A 24309-nucleotide genomic window follows, 5' to 3' on the forward strand; every position below is an offset into this window, starting at 1 on the left:
ATGTTTGCGGGTTGGTATAGAGGTAAAGTTGGCCAAGCCTTCACCCTGTATATTTATTCTCATGATTTTGAGATTCTACTGATGAGGTCTTTGCAAAATGGTACATTGTGAAAACAGAAATTTTTGCAGTGTTGAAATTTTCAAGCATTAAGTGCTACCAAAAACCAGCACAAATATAAATGCAAATGAATAATTTTGCTTGCCATATGCTCTAGTACTTGATGTATAGATGACATGGAATTAAAAACATGCAAAACTCGTCTTACTCGGCAGAGTGCAAAAATTTATCTATGCGAAAGTATCCATGTTTACAGTAATGGTAAAACTTAATGTACCACAAGGGGTAATGATGTTCGGGCAGCATTCCTCTTTCTTTGAAGAGAATGCCCTAAATTCAGCATTTCTATGATGACAAACATAAATACACACAGCGACAGCCTTTTAACCAAGCACTATTTGCCATTGATGGAAACTAATGTCTTGCTTCCATTTTATAACATTTTGTGCAAAATATAGAAGTGAGTAGAATGCACACATTCAGAATTCAGTGAATATGTTTTTAGCACATTTTTCAGACAGACTGGACTGTTGGTAACTGATTCAAAATTTGTTTGCTCCAATGTCAAAGTGAAGTCACAAATTTGACGAGGGAGGATTAGCATAGTTCTGATGTGATCCTTCAATCCTCTTGGTCAGATCTGGCACCATGCAGTCCCTAAAATTGCTAAATACAAATGGACAACACTTTGGCACACATCATAAGGTGTTCCCTCAGATGGCAGTGTCCAACATGAGGTAAGTACGGTTGGCCATCGTAGTAGAGCATCAGTAAAAAGAAGGAAAGGACCACCTGACGTTGTGATCCAGAGGATGACCTCGGCTGAAGAGTATAGCTTGGTACAAGTGTGACGGGAGAAAATATGGCAACAGCCTACAGGTATGTCCCAGGAGGCATGAAAACCACAAGTGCCAAGTACTAGTAAGCACTTTTTTAAGTTGGTCTGTGTAAGCTCACGTGTACAGGTTAATGAAATGCTTGCAACAATATTGTCTCTACGGTTCCAATCTTGCATGGCTTCTCCTCTTCATCTGCATCCAGCGACACTTCCCTGTGATGCCAGGGAGCAACCTCCGGTAGGAACAGGACTATGCAGCTGCAAGGCACAAAATGGAAAAGGATGAAGGAGGGCATCTTTTAAACTACTGCAATAGCTCGCCAACTGAAAATATCTTTGGGCTGTAGATTGAGATCAGACACAAGTATAGCGTAATGGCAAGTTGGAACTTACTGGATGTATCAAAGATACGTTACCATAATCACTCATACATGAAGCTCATCTGACTGTATTATTGTCTGCAATTGACTAAGGATTAAACTGCATAAGGAGAACAGAACATTACCAAATCTCACATAACGCTACAAGCTCCATATTCATCAAAGATTACGTTGACCTGTCGAGGACAAGTCCCTACAAGTATACTTGGGCAGGTGTCAATGGGAAATGTGTGCTGTAGCAAAATCACATCGTCCTCAATGGGTTAAGTGTAAGACTATGTTGTGACATTCACAATACGTATATAAGTTTCCTATTTGAATATAAAAAGCAAATTAAAACGGAAGGATAGGAGACATGATAAAAACAAGAGAACCAGAGGAACAAACATATTCTACCATTTTATGGCCTGAGAGAAATGTTGCATGAGAATATTTAATACATTGACACTATGTAGCATAAAATGTATCATTTCATTTAGTGAGGGCAAAAACATGATGTAGCATACTGAAGCATACTGTGGTAATACGTATACATAGTGTATTTCTTTTACATGCTCAATCGCTCAAACATGTATTTCAAACATACAAATGGAAAAGCTTTACCCTTTATTTGAAACTTACCGCTTCAGCAATGCGAGTCCAAGCCATTGCCTGCTGGAGAGGGTCGTTGACAGAGGGCGCTGTTTCCAGATTCCAGTAGGTAAATCTATCAAAGCTTTGTGCAGCTCTCAGACTACGATCCTGGCACGATCAGTAGAAAAATGAGTATAGGATGGTGATACATGTCCAAGCCTTAGTAATGGATGCATGGAAATAATTCACACAAAATATCACATGACTTCTATTTCATCTCCATATTTTACATCTATGGTGACAGAAGCCATCCAGAAATGGCAATGAAAATCTATGACATTGTTTTAGCAGATCTATTATCCTAAATTTACTAAGCATTCGCTCAGTCATAAACAAAGTAGCATATACCAGTAACTGATCATCCAGGGTACCGTTTCATGAAAGTTGTCAGCGCTGACAAGTTGTCAGTCTCTAACAATCACTACAGTAATATCAAGTGACCAGAGCATCTCAGCCAATCAAAACCAAGGATTTTGCTGAAATTGTCAGAGACTGACAACTTGTCAGCGCTGACTAAATTGATGAAACACCCCCTAGATCAAACTAGAGTGAAATTCAAAAGAATTTAAATAGCCTCTTCTGGTGCTTCCATTTTATTCCCCTAAAATATCCATTTTGTGCATTCTAAAACAATATCTGTTTTAAGTGGAGTATGCCTCTGAGGTTTGGAACCCTCACACCTTGACGTCCATTAACAGCCTCGAACAAGTGCAGAAGGCAGCAGCCCGGTTTGTTGCTGGTGACTACAGATGGTCTACATCATCTACCCGTCTGGTGTCGGCACACGGATGGAACACGTTACACCACCGGCGACTCCTGGACCAATGTTCACTTTTTTACAAAATCCACTATGGAGTGGTAAGCCTACCATTGCCCTCAGCGGTTACTCCTGCAACCTACTATGGAAGGAACGATCATGACCTCAAGTTCAACATACCCAAGACAACTATTGATGCATTCAAGTACTCATTCTTTCCAAGGACAATTTGGATCTGGAACCGCCTACCTAGTCAAGTTGTACATGCCACCACCTTAACAACATTCAGAGAAGCTGCTCTCCCATGTATTACAACCTTGCAGCCTTCTTCTGGATCACTCATCCTTTAAAAGAGGACGCATTCAGATTTTACTCGCACAGTGCACACTTTTATTGTAAATAGAGATCATCACCATGGCACCTCCCAATGGCACACATGTGTAGTTTCATCCCAGTATAGCTTCTTGGAGCTGCGAGAGGGATTACAGTATCAAGTATCAAGTAAGACTTCAGAGAATCACAGACATCAGACTTTTGTTATAATTGTTCTTTATTTCAAAATGAAAAAGTTTAATACTTGCCTCCTCTTCCACAAAGGGCTTGCTTGGTTCTTTCAGAACAACACCTGCAGAGAGTAAATCAAACTATGTCAATTATGTGTCAATGTGGGAATATGTTCATACAATCACAATTTTCATCAAATCACATTACAACCTAAAGTTTGCACATACTGAACCAAATGCACTATAATATACATGAGTAATATCAAAATTTGTATGGGATGTAACAACAGATGTCAAACCTAGGAAGTAACAGCTCCATTTTTAATACACACAAGTGTTTGAACTTTTTAAGCAGCATTGATGTGAAATACAGATATCCCAGAATATACATGCAAGAAAAAAATATGATATAGTACAATGGTCATATGTTTATGCTGCTCACCTCTGTAACCATCTGGGACCAGAACTTCCTGGCCCTTTAGAAGTCTCCCACGTAATGATGTCTGAAGAACTGAAGCACAAAGAATAGATATACAGTGAGTGAACCTTACCTCCTATGGTGACCAATGATATCTGCACCCACACTCACTAGAATGACATCCTCACTATAACCCTTTTAATGGATGACACTGAATGTCAGATTGTTGTAACACAAATGTTCCAAATTCACCTTGAGTAGGTACCCTGCACTCTGTGTCTCACAGTGATCAATATTTGTTTAAAAAACTTCCACACCGAAGATTAGCATTATTAAGTCACTAAATATTTTTTATTCATTTATTTATTTCATTTTATTTATTTTTCTTCTTTTTTTGTCAGGAAACTGAATACCCTTAAAAACTATGATGTGCGAATATCCATCTGCATTAACCTAAATCTAATCAGTCTACAAAGTAAATATATTGTTTCTATAATGGACTTGACCCCCAAAATTTTTCCTTGTAGCTTACACTGAAATCTAGTCCAATCTGTTTGTGACAATATATCTGTAGTTATAATTTCAATGTGACACAAATCCTCAGGCTCAGTAATATAATTACAAAACTGGTAGGGACCTACTTTTTTTTTTCTGTACACCTGGTCCTGGATTATTTCAAATTCTAATATGATTACTAGACAAACATATTCCAAGTGGATGCTAATGAACATAATGTTAAGAGCTGGTACTATGAAGTGCCACAAAGTTCTCAATCAAACCTGTTTTTCCCTGGCCCTGGTTCTCATCATCCCGGATGGCTGAAGTGAAGTAATGCGACACATTGGCCTCACTGTTGGCCTCTATCGTACATGGAATCAAATGGAGCGATGCCGGCTCCACTGTATACAGGGACTTTGCACTGATGGACAATGACATGGTGAATGCTACTGGGTGGAAAAAGAAGATCAACACAGAAGGATTTTTACAAATAGTTTCAGGAGATTAAATAACTTCGGTGTGAATTAAACCTGGATTGAATGCCAACATGCACAAAATCTCCACATTATTTTGAGCTGCAGAATAGCATGTGCCAGGAAAGCAGCATGGTTTTAATTCTGATTAATCTTTAACTCAAAACTCATAATTACCTCCAAACATGCTAAACTAGGTTTAGATCTAATTACGAACAGAATCAGATATTTTGTTCAGAGCTTCCAAACACAAGGGAGACAGAAAAGCAGCACAAAAGATAATACACAGCAAATATAATTTAGATTTTTAAGATTGTTGAATACCGGTACATCTACCTTGCCGATACCAGATAGGGAGGTGGGAGACACCTCCCTGGCATGTATTCTAGGCCTGCTGATTCCAACCTTGTCCGACCAGACGTCATGCAAAACACACTGATTTCTGGACGGCTACAGAGCTGTGTATAGACAACTCATCATCATGGTGATGCACCTTAACCAGTCAGCCATCTGGTCAATCCCCTTTCCTCTTCACTTTTAATCCATCTCACATCTGACATATGTACAAATTGTTGCTAGTTTGCATCCTTTCTTTTTTATACAAATGAATGTCCACTCTCCATGATGAAAAGACGAATACAATTTTTTTTGCACTAAAAAAAAAAAAAAAAAAAAAAAAAAAAATCATGTGCAGCAACCAACCAAAGCACAGGCCCCAGTGGCTGGATGCCAGGGGACGCTTGCACAAAGGGCGCCCAAAGGCTGGTGGACGGCAGAATTCATGAAGAGAGTGAACCCTTAATATGTATGAAGTGCTTAGTTTGCTGACAAATTCAAGTGCCCACCTTCTCTATCAGTGTGGAATAGTATTTTGGAATATGCACAAGATCAGGTTAGTTCTGATTTTATCATCTTTTTAAAACAAAATGTTAATGATGTTAGACTTCATTCAGTTTCAAGAGCTGATTTGTGCATGGAGAGGTGAGATTACCGAGTGGAGTGAGAGCTGCAGAAAAAAGAATTTAAAAATTTGAGGACGATCAGGCCGATGGTGATAGGTACCGGTATGTACAGCAGCCCTGCATTGAGCGAACCCGCTGGCCATGGGGCCCTGTGGCGCGCGGTGCCTGGTTGCTGCACATTTTGGTTGTTTAAACTTGATTTTTATCAAATGAAGAAATATAATTTGTTCTACTTTTTTTATCAGAGAGAGTAGGCATGTGGAAAAACAACTATGATTGTAAAACATGTGCAATTCAGCCTTTGGCTGCCAGACATGATTTTTAATAAAACCTGTTCAATTCAACAAAAACAAAAAAGAAAGAAAGAAAAATCTCTCTTGCAAACTTGCAACAAATTATGATATGTCAGATGTAAGAAAACCTGCAAGATGGATGAGAAGTAAAGAGGAGCAGTCGTACAGTCCTCATGAGCATTACGGGTCGAGGGCCTCATGAGCACTCCAGGGGGTACGTGCTCATGATGGGGATCAGAGAAGTACCTTAATATGAGCAGAGGCCCCCCTCCCCCCCCCAAATAAATTTAACTGATCATTGCCGTCATCCGCAGCGCATGGGGAAATTGCAAAGTACCTTTCTCCAGCTTAGCATAGAATTCAACCTGTTTTAGTAGAAACGAAAAACATAGTTTAATTTACTGAGTAATTTCTCGCACTGAACGAAGAACAAAGTTGACGTTACTGTCGTTGCAGTTTATTTAGTCATCAGTCACACATGATACAGTCTAACCTATAATCTAGATTAGTAGATACACCTGTCGCTGTAACTGTTAGAAATACAATTGTACGTGTGTAAATGTACTACTACAATCTCACAGAACTTCAGAAGTCGCACATCGCCAATCAGTTGACAGTGAAATCCCGGGTGAAAAAATAACTTAGCAAACCAACTCAACTGAAAATAAAATTTATTGAAAATCAATAATGGGCATAGCTATACGGTAAACATCTACAGAGTAAAGTAAAATGTACACGGGCACGTAACAGTACACTGACCAACAATCATCCAAGTTTCTCCACGAAAATCTGACTCCTTCAAAGTAGCGGAGCATAAGGCAAAGACAAGGCTAAGCGTGGATTCATGCACCGGAGCGGAGCGCGTGCTATAGTGGGGCGCTGGGCGGGTGGGCTGCTGGGCGGGTGGGCTCGGCTAGCTCACCGCTACTACAACGTACAGTACACTTACTTGGTTTTAATACTCCAGAACACAGAACTACCCTGGTATGTAAGAGTTCTGTGCTCCAGAACCATTGGATTGTCCTCTTCACTTTGCTTCGCTCGTCCCGGAAGTGAATCCCGTCAACATGTAGGAGTGGCCGGTGGGAGTACAAAATTTCGCGCGCGCGCCACACGATAGTTCATGCATATGCATAAGGTAAACTTCTTATCAGCAACAGTTCCGCTGACAGTTACCAGGGGGCGATTTTTTTTTCCGTAACCCTAACGCGTCGAAATTGCCCATTGTGTCACTTGAGCAAAGGCTATCAGTGTACAAGTTGGTTTTTGTACGCATGTGCGTGGACTTCGCAGTTAGGCGTTGAGTTCGTACTGTTACACAGTATACAGAGTACCATTGGCATGGTCGTCTGCTAACCACAGAATCAGATTACAATGTGAGAATGGGACGCCGTCCTTCAAGCAGAAACATAACAACGGGTTTGTGTGTATGGGTATGTGTATGCGCGCGTGTGAGTGTTTGTGTGTGTGTGTGTGTGTGTGTGTGTGTGTGTGTGTGTGTGTGTTTCCACTTCATATGTCATCGCCATCGCGTTCGGCTTCGGTGGTATTTCTGTAGTTTTGTTCGCCGTCTGCTGACACTTTTCCTGTGTCTCGCGAGACTTGCGTTTAATACTACTAGGATGCATGCAAACTCGACGTCGTCATCAATATCTTGCAAAAAGTAAATTGGAAATCTAATTGAAGCTTGGAATAAATCATAATCAAAGTATTTTTATATATACGTAGCGACACGTAGCGGTATTTAGGTTAGTGAAGCAACCTTCTTTGTCAAATTTGTAATCTGCTATTTACATGCAGATTAACATCTGTATATCTGTTCATTTTACTCATGTTTGTATTCCCATATACACTATAATCTTGTATATCTTTTGTGTCATGTGTAATCGTTAGTATTGTATTCACTGGTTTGTTATATTATTGTTACATTGATCATGTTTATTAAGCCCCACAAAATCATATTCGAAGAGGGCATTTGGTCTTGGGTAACATGGATGAACTCCTAGGTTAATTTTGGTTTATCCTCCAACTTCACAATGATTCAGAAAGGCGTAGTATAGGCTCCTTTTTAGTTCAGGTTCATATATATCAACGTATATGATTACATTCTCATGCAATAACATCCATGATGAAGATGGGGGAGGGAAGAGAAACTGCGGGAGGCGGGGGAGCTAGTAATCATCGATTTTGATCGATGAAATCTCATTATAAATATTTTAATTTAATCAGCTTTAAAAAGGCATTTTGGATCGGCATTTAAAAATCAAAAGATATGCTATTTCCATCAAATTCAATTCATTTTCCCAGCCCATACCTGGTCATGTGCAAAATTAAGTATCACGGTTTGAATGGCTCTATCAATAATTTTTATGATGTTCACTTAATCATTGCTAACCCTATAGTCCTTCTCATCACTTACCATCGTCACCTCTACCATCACGACCATCATTGAAGGAAACCAAAACCCCAAAAGAACTGTGGATTGAGTGAAAGGAGCAACATTAGTAGAACACATCAGTGAAAGTTTAAGGAAAATCGGGCAATCGATGCAAAAGTTATGAAATTTTAAGTTTGGATGTTGGAACCACTGGATGCATGACATCGTGTGTGGGCACAAGACAACATAAAGAAAACCAAAGAAAACAATTATGTTTTCACTTTTCTTGAGTAATGGAAGAGCATTTGATTAACCACTTTCAGAAAGTATAGGGGGAATGATTACTACCCTTAACATAAATTATGTCAGTATCAATTAAGTTGATGGAATGTATAATTTTATCGATTTTTTTTTTGGGGGGGGGTGGAATTCTCTTCACATTTTCTTTACATTGTTGCCCATCATGGTCTCTAGTAGTCTCTTTATTCAGTGATTACAACACAACAAATATATAAACGAAAAACTTTGCATCGATTGTCCGATTTTTCCTCAAACTTTCACTGATGTATATATAATGCTAATGTTGCTGCGTTTACTCAATCCATATTGGTCTTTGGGTTTTGGTTTCCTTTAATATCAACCAATCATCACTACCATCATTGCTTTTATTTGATTACCATGTACGACCATAAACATCATTACTATCATTTCACAACTGGATATCATCTTATCATCATCACCACGATTATCACTCGTATTACCATCGTATACATATCACCACAAGCAATATCTTCCACCACTATCAATACTTTTTTCCATGTCATCAATCCATCAACAACAACTTCACGAAATCCCTTTCAAAGTTGTCAGCATCATCATCATTATCATAAGTCTAAATAAGCATTGCGACTGGCAATATATTCATACTCGATCCCTCCCTCCATTGCCCACATGGCCTAGCACCCGTAATTGAAATGATGAAGAGAAACGATTGAATAGTAAAACACTGATTTGTTGGTTTGTTTGTTTGTTTGTTTGTAAGAACACTAGCTGCATTCACACGTACAAAATAGCTGGTTACCGCGAGCGCGCTCCAAAACTCGAGTTCTTGTTATACTCGCAACTTTTTATAAACTTCATGATCGTTATATTATTATAGAAACAAACACCAGGCTTTAACTGGTATCAGATTCCCAGGTGGGTTCATGACTTTAAATGTGTATAAACCATTTGTTGTCGACTGGCACCCAAAAAAGGAAGCCATGCGTGATTTGTTGTCTGGGAAGTCGTGCATTATCGTACACATAGAGCTGTGATAGTAGTTTACCAGTATATGAAGTTTATCAATATCAGCATAGCCATATGTTTACTATATGTGAGAGAGAGAGAAAAAAAAATCAAACCCACAGCTCCGATTCTCAAGTACAACACATTTGTAGAAGAGATTTGAAACCATCGTTTTATAATGTGTTATTTGGCACAAAATAATTTCACTTATTTTTAATAATATTAATCGATAACCAAATTAAATCAATTTGCCCGATATTCAGCCAAATTTAAGATCTTTTCATTAAGTTGGAGCAACGAGCATTAGTTCAGAGTCACAGAGGCTACTTTCGAGTTTTTATGAAATACATTCATAGGAAACTGATAGCTATAAGTTTGAACGATGATAGCACCCAAAATATCATGGTTACAGTTCGTTATTGAGAAGGTTCTTTATTCCGTAGGTTCGTTATTCCAAAGATTCGTTATTCCGAAGTTCTTTATTCCGAAGGTTCGTTATTCCGAAGTTTCGTTTTTCAAAGGTTCGTTATTCCGAAGGTTCGTTATGGACCCTATTTCATTGTCGGATCAATGAACCTTCGGAATAACGAACCCTATTTCATTTTCGAATAAACGAGCCTTCAGAAAGCGACCCCTATTTTTTTCGGATAAACGAACCTTCGGAATAACTAACCTGCGGAATAACGCCACAAATGTTCGGATTAACATACCCTTTTTGATTTCCGAATTAACGAACCTTCGGAATAACGAATATCCGAAACACACAAATTCCCTATACTTAGAGGTTTGTTAACCCTAAATTCAAGAAAGGTTCGTTAATCCGAACTTTTAAGTGACGTTATTCGGAAGGTTCGTTAGTCCGAAAATAAAATAGGGTTTCTATTCCAAAGGCTCGTTTATAGGGTTCGTTATTACGAAGGTTCGTTAATCCAAAAGTCAAACAGGGTTCTGGAATGGGTCATAAGACTTTTTTGTTCAAAAGTTATCTGGATGTCTATAACGTACAAACGTTTTTCTGTCGGTCCTTAACGAATAAGGAAGGTTTCTTGTTATTTTAACGTAAAAAAAAAAAAAAAAAAAAAAAACGTTTTTATAACGTCCAACTGAAACGTTTTGAATACGTCGAAAATCTTCCAGAAAAATGATGTTCTGAAACCGTTTTGACAAAACGTCCAAATAACGAACTTGGAACGTTTCAAGAACGTTTAGAAACGTCCAAATGTCACCTAGGACCCCGATTTGTATCACGGTTGTACTTTGAGGTACTCACATGCGCTTTATTAGACCTTAACCGCCCACGATCTAAAAATGACGTCAAAATGACGTCCATTTTCCTTGTTTACATAGTTTTCGTGAAAAAGGCGTCTTTCAGACGTCTTCCTTTTTTTTCTTTTCCAATATACATCAAAAAGGCATGAATTAACGTGTAGATGACGTGCTCGTGACATTATTCTGACGTAAATCTTGTCTTTAGAATTGTGATTTACACGTCATTTAGACGAATCTAATGACCACCAATGACATCTTTGGGACAACTTCCATTTGAGTAAAAATACGACATAATTTATATTGACGTCAGTTTGAAAAATACGACATCAGTATTCACGTCAGTTTGAAACGATTATGATATCCAGTATCTGTGTTTATTTTCGTCTATATGACTTTAAATTAGTAATCTACACGTCTTTACAACGTCTTCGTATAACCAACCAGTCGTCAGAAAGACGTCACAAATATGACGTCTTTTAGATATGGGTTCAAACAACAATACGATTTATTGGCGTCAGTTTGAGACGTCTTAATAGCGTCTGTTTTCTTTGCTTATTTACCGCAAACAAAGGACAGTTATTACGCCTTTCTAAAGTCTAGATAATGACGTCTCTCTTATGTCTTCCATTTGAGCAAAAAAAATCTTATTTTTGACAGTTGACTGACGTGAAATTGTCGTCGTTCTGACGACAGTATATATGTCGCAATCTGATATAACTCTATAAAATTATAATTCCTAGGCCTTATCATATGAAGTTACAAAGACGTCGCAAAACTGACGTAAAGTTAACGTCACGTCATTAATATGACGTGGTAAATAGATTGCAAAGCAAAGTAAATTTTATTTCACTAATACGTCGTAAATATGAAGTGAATAATGCGTCTCAAAACTGACTTGAATTTTACGTCTTTACCCAGCTAACACAAAGACGTTTTCTAAACGTTCTTGAAACATTCCAAGTTCGTTATTTGAACGTTTTGTCAAAACTTTTTCAGAACGTCTTCTTGTGGAAGGTTTTCGACGTATTTAAACGTTTCAATTGGACGTTATAAAAACGTTGTTTTAAACGGTAAGATAACACTAAAAAAACTTTCTAAAGTTTTAAGGACCGACAGGAAAACGTTTGGACGTTATAGACATCCAGATAACTTTTGAAAACCCTCTAGAACGTTTAAAAACGTTTTAAGAACGTTCAAAAAAAGTCTTATGACCCGTTCCAGAACTTTGTTTGATTTTAGGATCAACGAATCTCGGAATAACGAACCCTATTTCATTTTCGAATAAACGACCTTTTGGAACCCTATTTTATTTTCGGACTAACAAACCTTCGGAATAACGTCACAAATGTTCGGATTAACGAACCTTTCTTGAATTTAGGGTTAACAAACCTCTATAAGTATATAGGGAATTTTGTGTGTTTCGGATATTCGTTATTCCGAAGGTTCGTTAATCCGAAAATCAAAAAGGGTATGTTATTCCGAACATTTGTGGCGATATTCCGCAGGTTAGTTATTCCGAAGGTTCGTTTATCCGAAAAAATAGGGTTCGCTTTCTGAAGGCTCGTTTATTCGAAAATGAAATAGGGTTCGTTATTCCGAAGGTTTGCTAATCCGAAAATAAAATAGGGTTCGTTATTCCGAAGGTTCATTGATCCGACAATGAAATAGGGTCCGTTACGAACCTTCGAAATAACGAGCTTTGTTTCAGTTTCGGATTAACGAACCTTCGGAAAACGAAACTTCGGAATAACGAACCTTCGGAATAACGAATCTTTGGAATAACGAACCTTCGGAATAAAGAACCTTCTGAATAACGAACATTCTCAATAACGAACTGTAACCATGATATTTTGCGTGCTATCATGGTTCAAACTTATAGTTATCAGTTTCCTATGAATGTATTTCATAAAAACTCGAAAGTAGCCTCTGTGACTCTGAACTAATGCTCGTTGCTCCAACTTAATGAAAAGATCTTAAATTTGGCTGAATATCGGGCAAATTGATTTTAATTTGGTTATCGATTAATATTATTAAAAATAAGTGAAATTATTTTGTGCCAAATAACACATTATAAAACGATGGTTTCAAATCTCTTCTACAAATGTGTTGTACTTGAGAATCGGAGCTGTGGGTTTGATTTTTTTTTTCTCTCTCTCTCACATTTATGGTAAACATATGGCTATGCTGATATTGATAAACTTCATACTGGTAAACTTCTATCACAGCTCTATGTGTACGATAATGCACGACTTCGAGACAACAAATCACGCATGGCTTCCTTTTTTGGGTGTCAGTCGACAACAAATAGATTATACACATTTGAAGTCATGAACCCACCTGGGAATCTGATACCAGTTAAAGCCTGGTGTTTGTTTCTATAATTATTATATCGATCATGAAGTTTATAAAAAGTTGCGAGTATAACAAGAACTCTCGAGTTTTGGAGCGCGCTCGGTAACCAGCTATTTTGTACGTGTGAATGCAACTAGTGTTCTTACAAACAAACAAACAAACAAACCAACAAATCAGTGTTTTACTATTCAATCGTTTCTCTTCATCATTTCAATTACGGGTGCTAGGCCATGTGGGCAATGGAGGGAGGGATCGAGTATGAATATATTGCCAGTCGCAATGCTTATTTAGTCTTATGATAATGATGATGATGCTGACGATTAACTTTGAAAGAGATTTCGTGAAGTTGTTGTTGATGGATTGATGACATGGAAAAAAGTATTGATAGTGGTGGAAGATATTGCTTGTGGTGATATGTATACGATGGTAATACGAGTGATAATCGTGGTGATAATGATAAGATGATTATCTAGTTGTGAAATGATAGTAATGATGTTATGGTCGTGCATGGTAATCTAATAAAAGCAATGATGGTAGTGATGATTGGTTGATATTAAAGGAAACCAAAACCCAAAGACCAATATGGATTGAGTGAACGCAGCAACATTAGCATTATACATCAGTGAAAGTTTGAGGAAAAATCGGACAATCGATGCAAAGTTTTTCGTTTATATATTTTCGTATCACTGAATAAAGAGACTTCTAGAGACCATGATGGGCAACAATGTAAAGAAAATATGAAGAGAATTCCACCCCCACCCCCCCAAAAAAAATCGATAAAATTATACATTCCATCAACTTAATTGATACTGACATAATTTATGTTAAGGGTAGTAATCATTCCCCCTATACTTTCTGAAAGTGGTTAATCAAATGCTCTTCCATTACTCAAGAAAAGTGAAAACATATTTGTTTTCTTTGGTTTTCTTTATGTTGGTGCCCACACATGATGTCATGCATCCAGTGGTTCCAACATCCAAACTTAAAAAAATCATAACTTTTGCATCGACTGCCCGATTTTCCCTAACTTTCACTGATGTGTTCTACTAGATAATGTTGCTCCTTTCACTCAATCCACAGTTCTTTTTGGGTTTTGGTTTCCTTCAATGATGGTCGTGATGGTAGAGGTGACGATGGTAAGTGATGAGAAGGACTACAGGGTTGGCAATGATAAAGTGAACATCAAAAAATTATTGATAGAGCCATTCAAACCGTGATACTGAGCAATTTTGCACATGTATGGACTGGGAAAATGAAATGAATTTGATGGAAATAGCACATCTTTTGATTTTTAAATGCAGTTTCTCTTCCCTCCTCCATCTTCATCATGGATGTTATTGCATGAGAATGTAATCATAAACGTTGATATATATGAACCTGAACTAAAAAGGAGCCTATACTACGCCTTTCTGAATCATTGTGAAGTTGGAGGATAAACCCAAATTAACCTAGGAGTCCATCCATGTTACCCAAGACCAAATGCCCTCTTCGAATATGATTTTGTGGGGCTTAATAAACATGATCAATGTTAACAATAGCAATCGCTGCAGACCTAAATATTTGTGAATTTTGTGAATTTTATTGACTCTTTCGACCTCCTCTCGGGTATGAGAGTAGCAAACAAAGAGTATGAATAACAATATAACAAACCAGTGAATACAATGCTAACGATTACACATGACACAAAAGATATACAAGATTATAGTGTATATGGGAATACAAACATGAGTAAAATGAACAGATATACAGACGTTAATCTGCATGTAAATAGCAGATTACAAATTTGACAAAGAAGGTTGCTTCAATAACCTAAATACCGCTACGTGTCGCTACGTATATATAATACTTTGATTATGATTTACTCCAAGCTTCAATTAGATTTCCAATTTACTTTTTGCAAGATATTGATGACGACGTCGAGTTCGCATGCATCCTAGTAGTATTAAACGCAAGTCTCGCGAGACACAGGAAAAGTGTCAGCAGACGGCGAACAAAACTACAGAAATACCACCGAAGCCGAACGCGATGGCGATGACATATGAAGTGGAAACACACACACACACACACACACACACACACACACACACACACACACACACACACGCACACACACACACACACACACACACACACACACACACACACACACACACACACACAAACAAACACTCACACGCGCGCATACACATACCCATACACACAAACCCGTTGTTATGTTTCTGCTTGAAGGACGGCGTCCCATTCTCACATTGTAATCTGATTCTGTGGTTAGCAGACGACCATGCCAATGGTACTCTGTATACTGTGTAACAGTACGAACTCAACGCCTAACTGCGAAGTCCACGCACATGCGTACAAAAACCAACTTGTACACTGATAGCCTTTGCTCAAGTGACACAATGGGCAATTTCGACGCGTTAGGGTTACGGAAAAAAAAATCGCTACCAGGGGCATGCCGATCCTGTGCCCCGTCTTATAAAGACTTGTGATTGATTCACATCAACCACAACTTTACGATTGAATGCAAATCCATCTTATAAAAAAAAGTTATGATTGAAATCAATACGGAGAACTGCACTCAATCAATAACAAGTTGATTACAGCTTTCAAGAGATTTGTGATTGATTGATTTCTATTACAAGTTTTATAAGACAGGCCCAGGAATGTTGTTGTTGTTGTTATTTTGATTTTTTTTGGCGTGTATCATTCATTTATGAATATTTACGCCTAATGCCTGTTAAAATTATACAAATATCTTTATGATTATTATTATTCATCACTAATTCAAAATTTTCTGCTGCATTATTGCTGCAATTGTGGAGATTTTATAAACAGACAGTCACCCACCCATCATTGGCCGTTTTTGTGTATTTTCTGGCCAGCCCGGTTCGTCGTAAACAGGCTTCTCAGCTTGCGCATGCGCGCGTGCAAGCCTAGGCCCCTCCAATACCGGCCAAGACTGGGATGATGTCTGTTAATGTCAATGTCTCCTTTTCCGATTGAATTACTGAAACCAAAAAACAAAACATAATAATTTTGAAACCATTATAACATAAAAATCAAAGCAGACATTCTGGGCTTCTGGTGAGGTGCAGATGATCATAATTCCGTAAAGAGGGGTAGCCTTTACAAAAGTTTTTTTTTTTTTAACAAAAATTAAGGGGGCAGGAGCCCGGTGCACCCTGCCTGGATCTGCCACTGTTCACTGTTTTTCACAATAGGCATTAAAGTTTCTCGTGTTGGTCATAACACATGGCACCGGATTGAAAATATGACATGGCAATATACAGTATGTCAAAAAAAAAATACAATCAAATTTTCGCATTGCTAACACCCAATGTGATTAAGCTGTCTAAATGCTACTTCAAGGTCTTAAAAAATAACATCTTAGCTCTATTTTGCGGAAAACTCCATTCGATTTGGTTAAGCGGTCACAGAGAAATGTGGAATGTTGTGAAGCATGTCATCAGTCTGATTCTTCGAAGTTTAGCACTTCGATGCTTTTGTGTGTGAATACAATAGACAGAACTTGGAGGGAAGAGATTCTTGACATCCTCTACAAAATTCCTCATTTCTCTTTGACCACTGAAGTTAATCGAATGGGATTTTCTGTAAGATGTGGGCAATGAGTTATAGTTTCATACCCTGAATTTGTATTTGGATTGATTCGCTATTCTTAAAGATATCATTGTGGAGGGTCCCGTTGTATTTTTTTTTTTTTTTGGGGGGGGGGGGGGACGTACGTTATAGTGTGCACAAATGTGATTTTAGGTATCAATATAATCATGTATCAGGGTCAACTGATCAATGCAATCAAAATCTGAGCCCTGGATCCGAGCATTGCCACTATTCCTATGTAGTTTTCCAAGGGGCGGGCGACCTGAAGGTCCTAGTGATCCCCCGGGGCGCTATAACCAGACACACGTGTTAGTTAGGGTGGGGTAGACCCACTGACAATCCAATGTGTCATAACAAGTTAGCAAGCAAGTAATAATAAACAAATAAATAAAGAAAAGAAAAAAGGTCTCCACATTATTTGCTGTTGGTAAAGAGAGAACAAGAAAGACTGCTGAAAACATATCCTGTGTTCTGCTGCACACATAATTTTTCTGTGCACATCACATTTTCACTTGGCAGATCTATTTCAAATGGGGGTTACCCTGTCCTCCCCCCCCCCATCTCTTTATTCTCATAATTAGATCATCATTTCCAAAGTCATGCCCTGAAGGACCAGATTAGGGTCAAGGTCAATGATACCCCCCTCCCCCCCCCCCCCCCCCTCACCATTTCTGAGAATGAAACAACAGATGGAACTTTGTAATTTCATGGGTGTTGCAATTTTTGTCCTCGATTGTTTCTTGGATTTTTGTATTCTTTTCTTTCCCTTTTCTTTTTCTTTCTCTTTTTTTTTTTACCAAGAAGTTTGGGCACTGTGGTCTCTGATACATGATATTGCTGCATAAAACCTTAGCCCAGTCAAATGGTGATGTTGGATCTATCATACCAGTATGTGTAGTCACCTCTACAATTAAAACACCGCAGGTTTAAATCAAACTGGTGACTTTGTGGTACTTTTATTTCTTTCAAGATAAGAGATGATAATGATGATCTGAAAATGAATAGTTAGGATAATGATATGATGTCAGCAAAAATGTAAAATACATAGGAATCTTTCCATCTACAGGGTTTCCAAGGTTGAGTTCTATCAAAAATGACAATATATTGTTTGAAAGAGATTTAAACAGGACATTCTCAATGGATTATCTCCTCTCGTATAGGTCACAGGTGTGTCTAGAGCAGTCATCCTTGAAAGGTCCTGTTTACCTTTGGGAGCAGTGACTTCAAATGTGTTCAAGATATCATTTGATGTATGTGTAGGTCTGTTGTATCACAAAACATCCTACCATATAAAATTTTTGCAATAAAGCCTAAAATATCAGGAGATATCAGTGTTTTTCTCAAACAACCGTAACTGTAAACGGTTTAATCTTGAAACATTTTCATTGTAACTATTGTTCACATTTTGTGTGTTTAACAACACTTAACATCAAGTATACGGATTCAAATTTTTACAGTGATTGTTTCTATCTCTAGCTCACAATTTGTTATATTTTAAAGCACTAATGCTGCGGTATTTGTTTCATCTGCAAATGGTAAATTATGCCTTTAATTAATACCCTTTAAATTGCGACAATCCAAACACATAACAGTCAAGTGCAAAACTTCGTCAACACGAGGGCTTGTGACAGCATTTGCATTACTTCTATATTCTCTCCCCTCTCTCTAGCTCTCATACATGCACTCCTTTATGTGCACATCTTTTTATTTCAGGCTCCTCTACCATTTTCACTTTTACGCTTAAGAGACATGACTCAACTAAATTCTCACTTCACTCTAACCCACATCCTCTCAACTGCTATCAACATTCTCCTTTGAAGGTACACATCTTTTTGACAACATCAAGCAAAGAACATAATGAATGATTTGTACTCTTAAATCAGAGAGGAAGATTTCCTGTATATTTCCTTGTAAGTATGTATGTACATAATTATACAGTAATCAGGTTCAATCTTACTGCACAGGTATCACAGAACACATAAATGTCCAAGAGAACAGTGGTTTGCCTTTCTCTGTCATTGAAATCTCACTTTCTGAGCTGCAACAGCAACATTTTACTTGTTAAACTGTGCTATACAGTGCTCAGTTATGGGGAAGTCCAGTCTAATATCAAAATAATTTGAATGTGGTGATATTCAACAAAAAGCAAATGAAGCAGAACAGTAAAATATGTTATCAAAATTGGAAGAGAAAGACAACTAGAAATGTCGCTTTGGCGACTGGTATGCCTCCACCATAATGCATGATTTTCCCAATAGGTCTAAATAGTACATGTGGACAATGTGTGATTACATTTTCACAAACGTGTTGAATGTTCACCTTCCTTGACCTAGGTTTAATTGGATGAATAGGAGAGCATGTATCTAGGGATTTAAGGACTTTAACTTGACTTTGACCCATTCATACATTTAAGTATTGAGTAATTTTCAAGGTACAGGTGTGGAGAAAAAGTGCAATTTCTGAATTGAATAGTAAATTGTTACCATTTTCATCTGGCCCTTGACCCTAAAATTCATAAGATAATCACTTTCAGGTAGTACTAAGTTTCAAGATAACTTGAGCCACTTCCGAGATATGGAGGAAAAAGTTGGTTCAGCACTTTCACTTGATCTTTGACCTTTTGACCTTTGAGGCAAAAAAAGAAGAAAAAATAAAACTTTCCAGAGAATTTCTATTAGGTTACACATGCATACACCAAGTGTAAAAAAAAATAACCCTGCTGGCATTGCATAAATATGAGGGAAATAGTAAAATTTTGAAGTGTTGCACTTGCCCTTTGACCCCTGACCTTTGACCCCATGAACCCTACATTCTCTAGATAATCACTTCCAGTCAGTACATGTATATACTATGTTCCATGAAGATACCTTGAACAATTTTCCAAGGTATGGAGAAAAAAAGAAGTTTTAATATTTTTACTTGACCTTTTGACCTTTGACCTTTGACCTCATGACCCAAACTTTCACCAGAGAATCTTAATTGGGTAATACATGTATACACTAAGTTTCAAGAAAATATCTTCAGGCATTCAATAGATATGGTGGAAATAGTGAAATTCTATGTATTTGACCCTGACCTTTTGACCTTTGACCATTGACCTCATGACTGAAACTTTCACCAGAGAATCTTAATTGGGTAATACATGTATACACTAAGTTTCAAGAAAATATCTTCAGGCATTCAATAGATATGGTGGAAATTCTATGTATTTGACCCTGACCTTTTGACCTTTGACCGCATGACCGCATGACCCAAACTTTCACCAGAGAATCTTAATTGGGTAATACATGTATACACTAAGTTTCAAGAAAATATCTTCAGGCATTCAATAGATATGGTGGAAATAGTGAAATTTTATGTGTTTGACCTTGACCTTTTGACCTTTGACCTAGAGCATGTGCACCCAAAAGTTGATAGGCACAACTTCACCCCCTAATACACATACATGCCAAGTTTCATTAGGATACCTCAACAGGTTTTGATAGTTACCTTGTCCACAAAATTCATTACGGACGGACGGACGGACGGACAGACAACCTTACGGTGATATACTTGTGTGTCTACCCCTTTGTTCTCCATTTTGTTAAAATAGACACACAAGCAAAAATTTTAGCCACACAAGCCTGACGGAATAAAGGCCATCTATTGTGCACTATTGTTCTCCTAGTCACACAAGCATACTCTCGTTAGCACAGAAGGACGGATGGACGGACAACCCGAAAACATAATGCCTCCAGCACCACTTCATGGCGGAGGCATAAAAATTACAACAAACATAAATTATAATGTATTTCAACACACAAGTTACTGTTGTATTTTTACAAATCTTAATCAAACAAAAATAATAATAACCTGCATGTATTTTCTCACGGAGTCGATGTTTTGTTCATTTGTTTTTATGACAGGGACTACCATGTTATTTGCTGTAAAGCCAAATTAAAATTTCAAATGGGTGATTTTTATTTTTTGGTTATTCATAGAAAAATAACCCCATCAATTTTCTGATGAAGTTGATAATCAAAGATTCAGGACTGAATAAGGAATAGCCTCTATGTATTTTGAGCGTGGATAACACATTGGTACTTTGCAGTATTCATAACAAAATTGATATATGTAGAGAGCTGATAAGGAAATAATCTATGTTTCCATCTACTGGAAAAAAATACATATAGAAAAAAAATCTATGGTTGAGACCAATTTACATAATACATATGTATTATACATATGATACTGTTTAGTTTGATTTAACTTAATACATTTGAGTTCTAATTAAACAAAGGCCAACAATAAAAGCCTTTAATCAGCAAAATTGTTGTAAGGACTAAGCTCAGGATGGAGTTCAACATAACACGATTCTTTAAAACAAGGTTCCACTGCACTCCAGCAAGTCAGCAAGTGTGTAGTTGAGCTGTGAAGAGTATACAATACAATCACCAAGTAAAGGCCACCACACACCATTCGACTTTTGGTCGCAAGACTGATTGACTTTGGATTTGAAATAAACAAGCATGTACGTTCCAGAGAGCCTTTCTGAGGCTACTTGTGTTGGGATTTATTTTGGATCCCAGGTGGTCAGTCATGCGACTGAAAGTCGAAAAGTGTGCAGTTGTCGTTATTTGTATTTCAACACGGCATTGTAAATAGCTTTTGAATTTGACATAAAAACACAAGATTAAACAACAAGAGACCCGCGGGTCTAGCGCTCACCTGAGTATCGCAAGTTCACCTTTCACGCAGTCACTAATCTAAATTATTCACAGCTCAACCAAAATTTGACCAGGCATTCTCAAGTAGAAGATGAAAATGTACAATAAGGGCCCAATTTTTTTTAAGATTCCTTAATTTGGGGGGATTGGGGCCCCCTGTGGCCCTCTGGGTGGGGCATGGTGCCCATTTTGATAAATTGAGATCCTGACCCCCTAGGGATGCTACCTGCCAAGTTTGATGAAAATCCATCTTGAGGTTTTCAGGAAGAAGATGAAAATGTACAATTCAGGCCCCCATTTGGACCCTCCCAACCAACCCCATCCCCCCCCCCCCCCACCCCCAAGAGGGGCACCCCTGGATCTCCTATGAACACACTTGAAACTACAGTCATTAATGTACTCACTCATAGTATTATCTCAGCTCTATAACTTCTGATTCTAGAGAAGATTTTTAAAGATTCCTTCATTTTGGGGGTTTGGGCCCCCTGGGTGGGGCATGGTCCCCATTTTAACAAATTGAGATCCTAACCCCCTAGGGATGCTATCTGCCAAGTTTGGTGAAAATGGGTCATGGGGTTCTCAAGACGAAGAAAAAAATGTACAATTTAGGCCCCATTAGGACCCCTCCTCACCCCCTCCCCTGGGTCCCAAGGGGGGCACCCCTGATTCTGCCATGAACAAACTTGAAACTACAGTCATCAATGTACTAACTCATAGTATTAAATTAGCTCTATCACTTCTGGTTCTAGAGAAGAAGATTTTTGCGGATTCCTTAATTTTGGGGGGTTTGGGCCCCCTGGGGGCCCCCTGGGTGGGGCATGGTGCCCATTTTAACAAATTGAGTTCCTAACCCCCTAGGGATGCTACCTGCCAAGTTTGGTGAAAATGGGTCATGGGGTTCTCAAGAAGAAGATGAAAATGTACAATTCAGGCCCCATTAGAACCCCTCCCCACCCCCCTCCCCTGGGTCCCAAGGGGGGCAGCCCTGATTCTGCAATGAACAAACTTGAAACTACAGTCATCAATGTACTAACTCAGAGTATTAACTTAGCTCTATAACTTCTGGTTCTAGAGAAGAAGATTTTTACAGATTCCTTAATTTTGGGGGGTTTGGGCCCCCCTGGGGGCCCCCTGGGTGGGGCATGGTGCCCATTTTAACAAATTGATTTCCTAACCCCCTAGGGATGCTACCTGCCAAGTTTGATGAAAATCGGTCTTGGGGTTTTCAAGAAGAAGATGAAAATGTAAAAAGTTTACACACGACGCACGACGCATGACGGATGCCGGACGAAGGGCGATCACAATAGCTCACTTGAGCCTTTGGCTCAGGTGAGCTAAAAATTAGGAACTTTAAAATCATTATCTTTGCTATGATGAACGCTTTTGAATACATTGTAGACAAGTCTCATTTTATCATTGTGATAGCATTTCGGTCAAAATTCACAGTTTGATGTTTCTTTACAGAATTCCTCATTATTCTAGGTGTTATGGGCAATTGTGTTAGAATTGTCAATTTTAGAATTGCTTGAAATGGGTCTCCTCAATTTCTTGGAGTCATTCATGACTCTACAGGTGAATTAATCAAATAGGCTCTTGACAATATCAGATCTTGCTGTATGCCGCTTTCAAAAAGGCTGCATAGGTCCATTTAGTGAATTCCTTCTTCTCCCTTGTGAGTCAGACCCTTAGGAGCCTTGTTCACGCATAACTTGTAGAAAAAACTGGCTGTTAGTTAGTTTCAAAGCCTTCCTGACGGACAGTTGCGAATCATGTTCAAAGTAAATGTTAATACCTGTCCACTCATCATATACTGTAGATGTTTGCCTCCATCTCCTTTCTGCGCTTCAAAAACATATTTCTCCAGATTAGACCTCAATCAGCAATACATTGAAGTTCACCTTTGATGGCATAGATCAGATCCTTCACATTACCACTACACTCAATCAGCAATACACTGGAGTTCAAGTTTAATGGCATAGATCAGATCTTTCATGTTACCACTACACTCAATCAGCAATACACTGGAGTTCAGGTCTGATGGCATAGATCAGATCATTCACATTACCACTACACTCAACCAGCAATACACTGGAGTTCAAGTTTGATGGCATAGATCAGATACTTCACGTTACCACTACACTAAATCAGCACTACACTGGAGTTCAAGTTTAATGGCATATATCAGATACTTCACGATACCACTACACTCAATCAGCACTACACTGGAGTTCAAGTTTGATGGCATAGATCAGATCTTTCATGTTACCACTACACTCAATCAGCAATACACTGGAGTTCAGGTCTGATGGCATAGATCAGATCATTCACGTTACCACTACACTCAATCAGCAATACGCCGGAGTTAAAGTTTGATGGCATAGATCAGATCTTTCATGTTACCACTACACTCAATCAGCGATACTCTGGAGTTCAGGTTTGATGGCATAGATCAGATCCTTCAAGTTACCACTACACTCAATCAGCAATACACTGGAGTTCAAATTTGATGGCATAGATCAGATCTTTCACGTTACCACTACACTCAATCAGCACTACACTGGAGTTCAAGTTTGATGGCATAGATGAGATCTTTCAGGTTACCACTACACTCAATCAGCAATACACTGGAGTTCAAGCTTGATGGCATAGATCAGATCCTTCCTGTTACCACTACACTCAATCAGCAATACACTGGAGTTCAAGTTTGATGGCATAGATCAGATCTTTCATGTTACCACTACACTCAATCAGCAATACACTAGAGTTCAGGTCTGATGGCGTAGATCAGATCATTCGAGTTACCACTACACTCAATCAGCAATACACTGGAGTTCAAGTTTGATGGTAAAGATCAGATCCTTCATGTTACCACTACACTCAATCAGCA

General features: G+C 38.3%; 1 protein-coding gene across 1 annotated transcript; it reads right to left on the minus strand.

Moving 5' to 3' along the window:
- Positions 1-765: 765 nt before the first annotated feature.
- Positions 766-6580, minus strand: LOC139738240 (ribonuclease H2 subunit C-like). The gene is made up of 6 exons (XM_071648893.1): positions 6573-6580; positions 4367-4531; positions 3612-3680; positions 3248-3291; positions 1898-2017; positions 766-1154 (listed from the first exon to the last, which is right to left on the minus strand). The coding sequence occupies exons 2-6, from the start codon at positions 4521-4523 to the stop codon at positions 1086-1088; spliced, it is 459 nt and encodes a 152-aa protein (XP_071504994.1). The 5' UTR covers positions 4524-4531; positions 6573-6580; the 3' UTR covers positions 766-1085.
- Between the last annotated feature and the right edge of the window lie 17729 nt (positions 6581-24309).

The sequence above is a fragment of the Diadema antillarum genome, unplaced genomic scaffold (genome assembly GCF_040938485.1).
Source record: "Diadema antillarum isolate AM-2024a unplaced genomic scaffold, OU_Dant_1.0 seq00000731_RagTag, whole genome shotgun sequence".
Lineage (NCBI taxonomy): Eukaryota > Metazoa > Echinodermata > Echinoidea > Diadematoida > Diadematidae > Diadema > Diadema antillarum.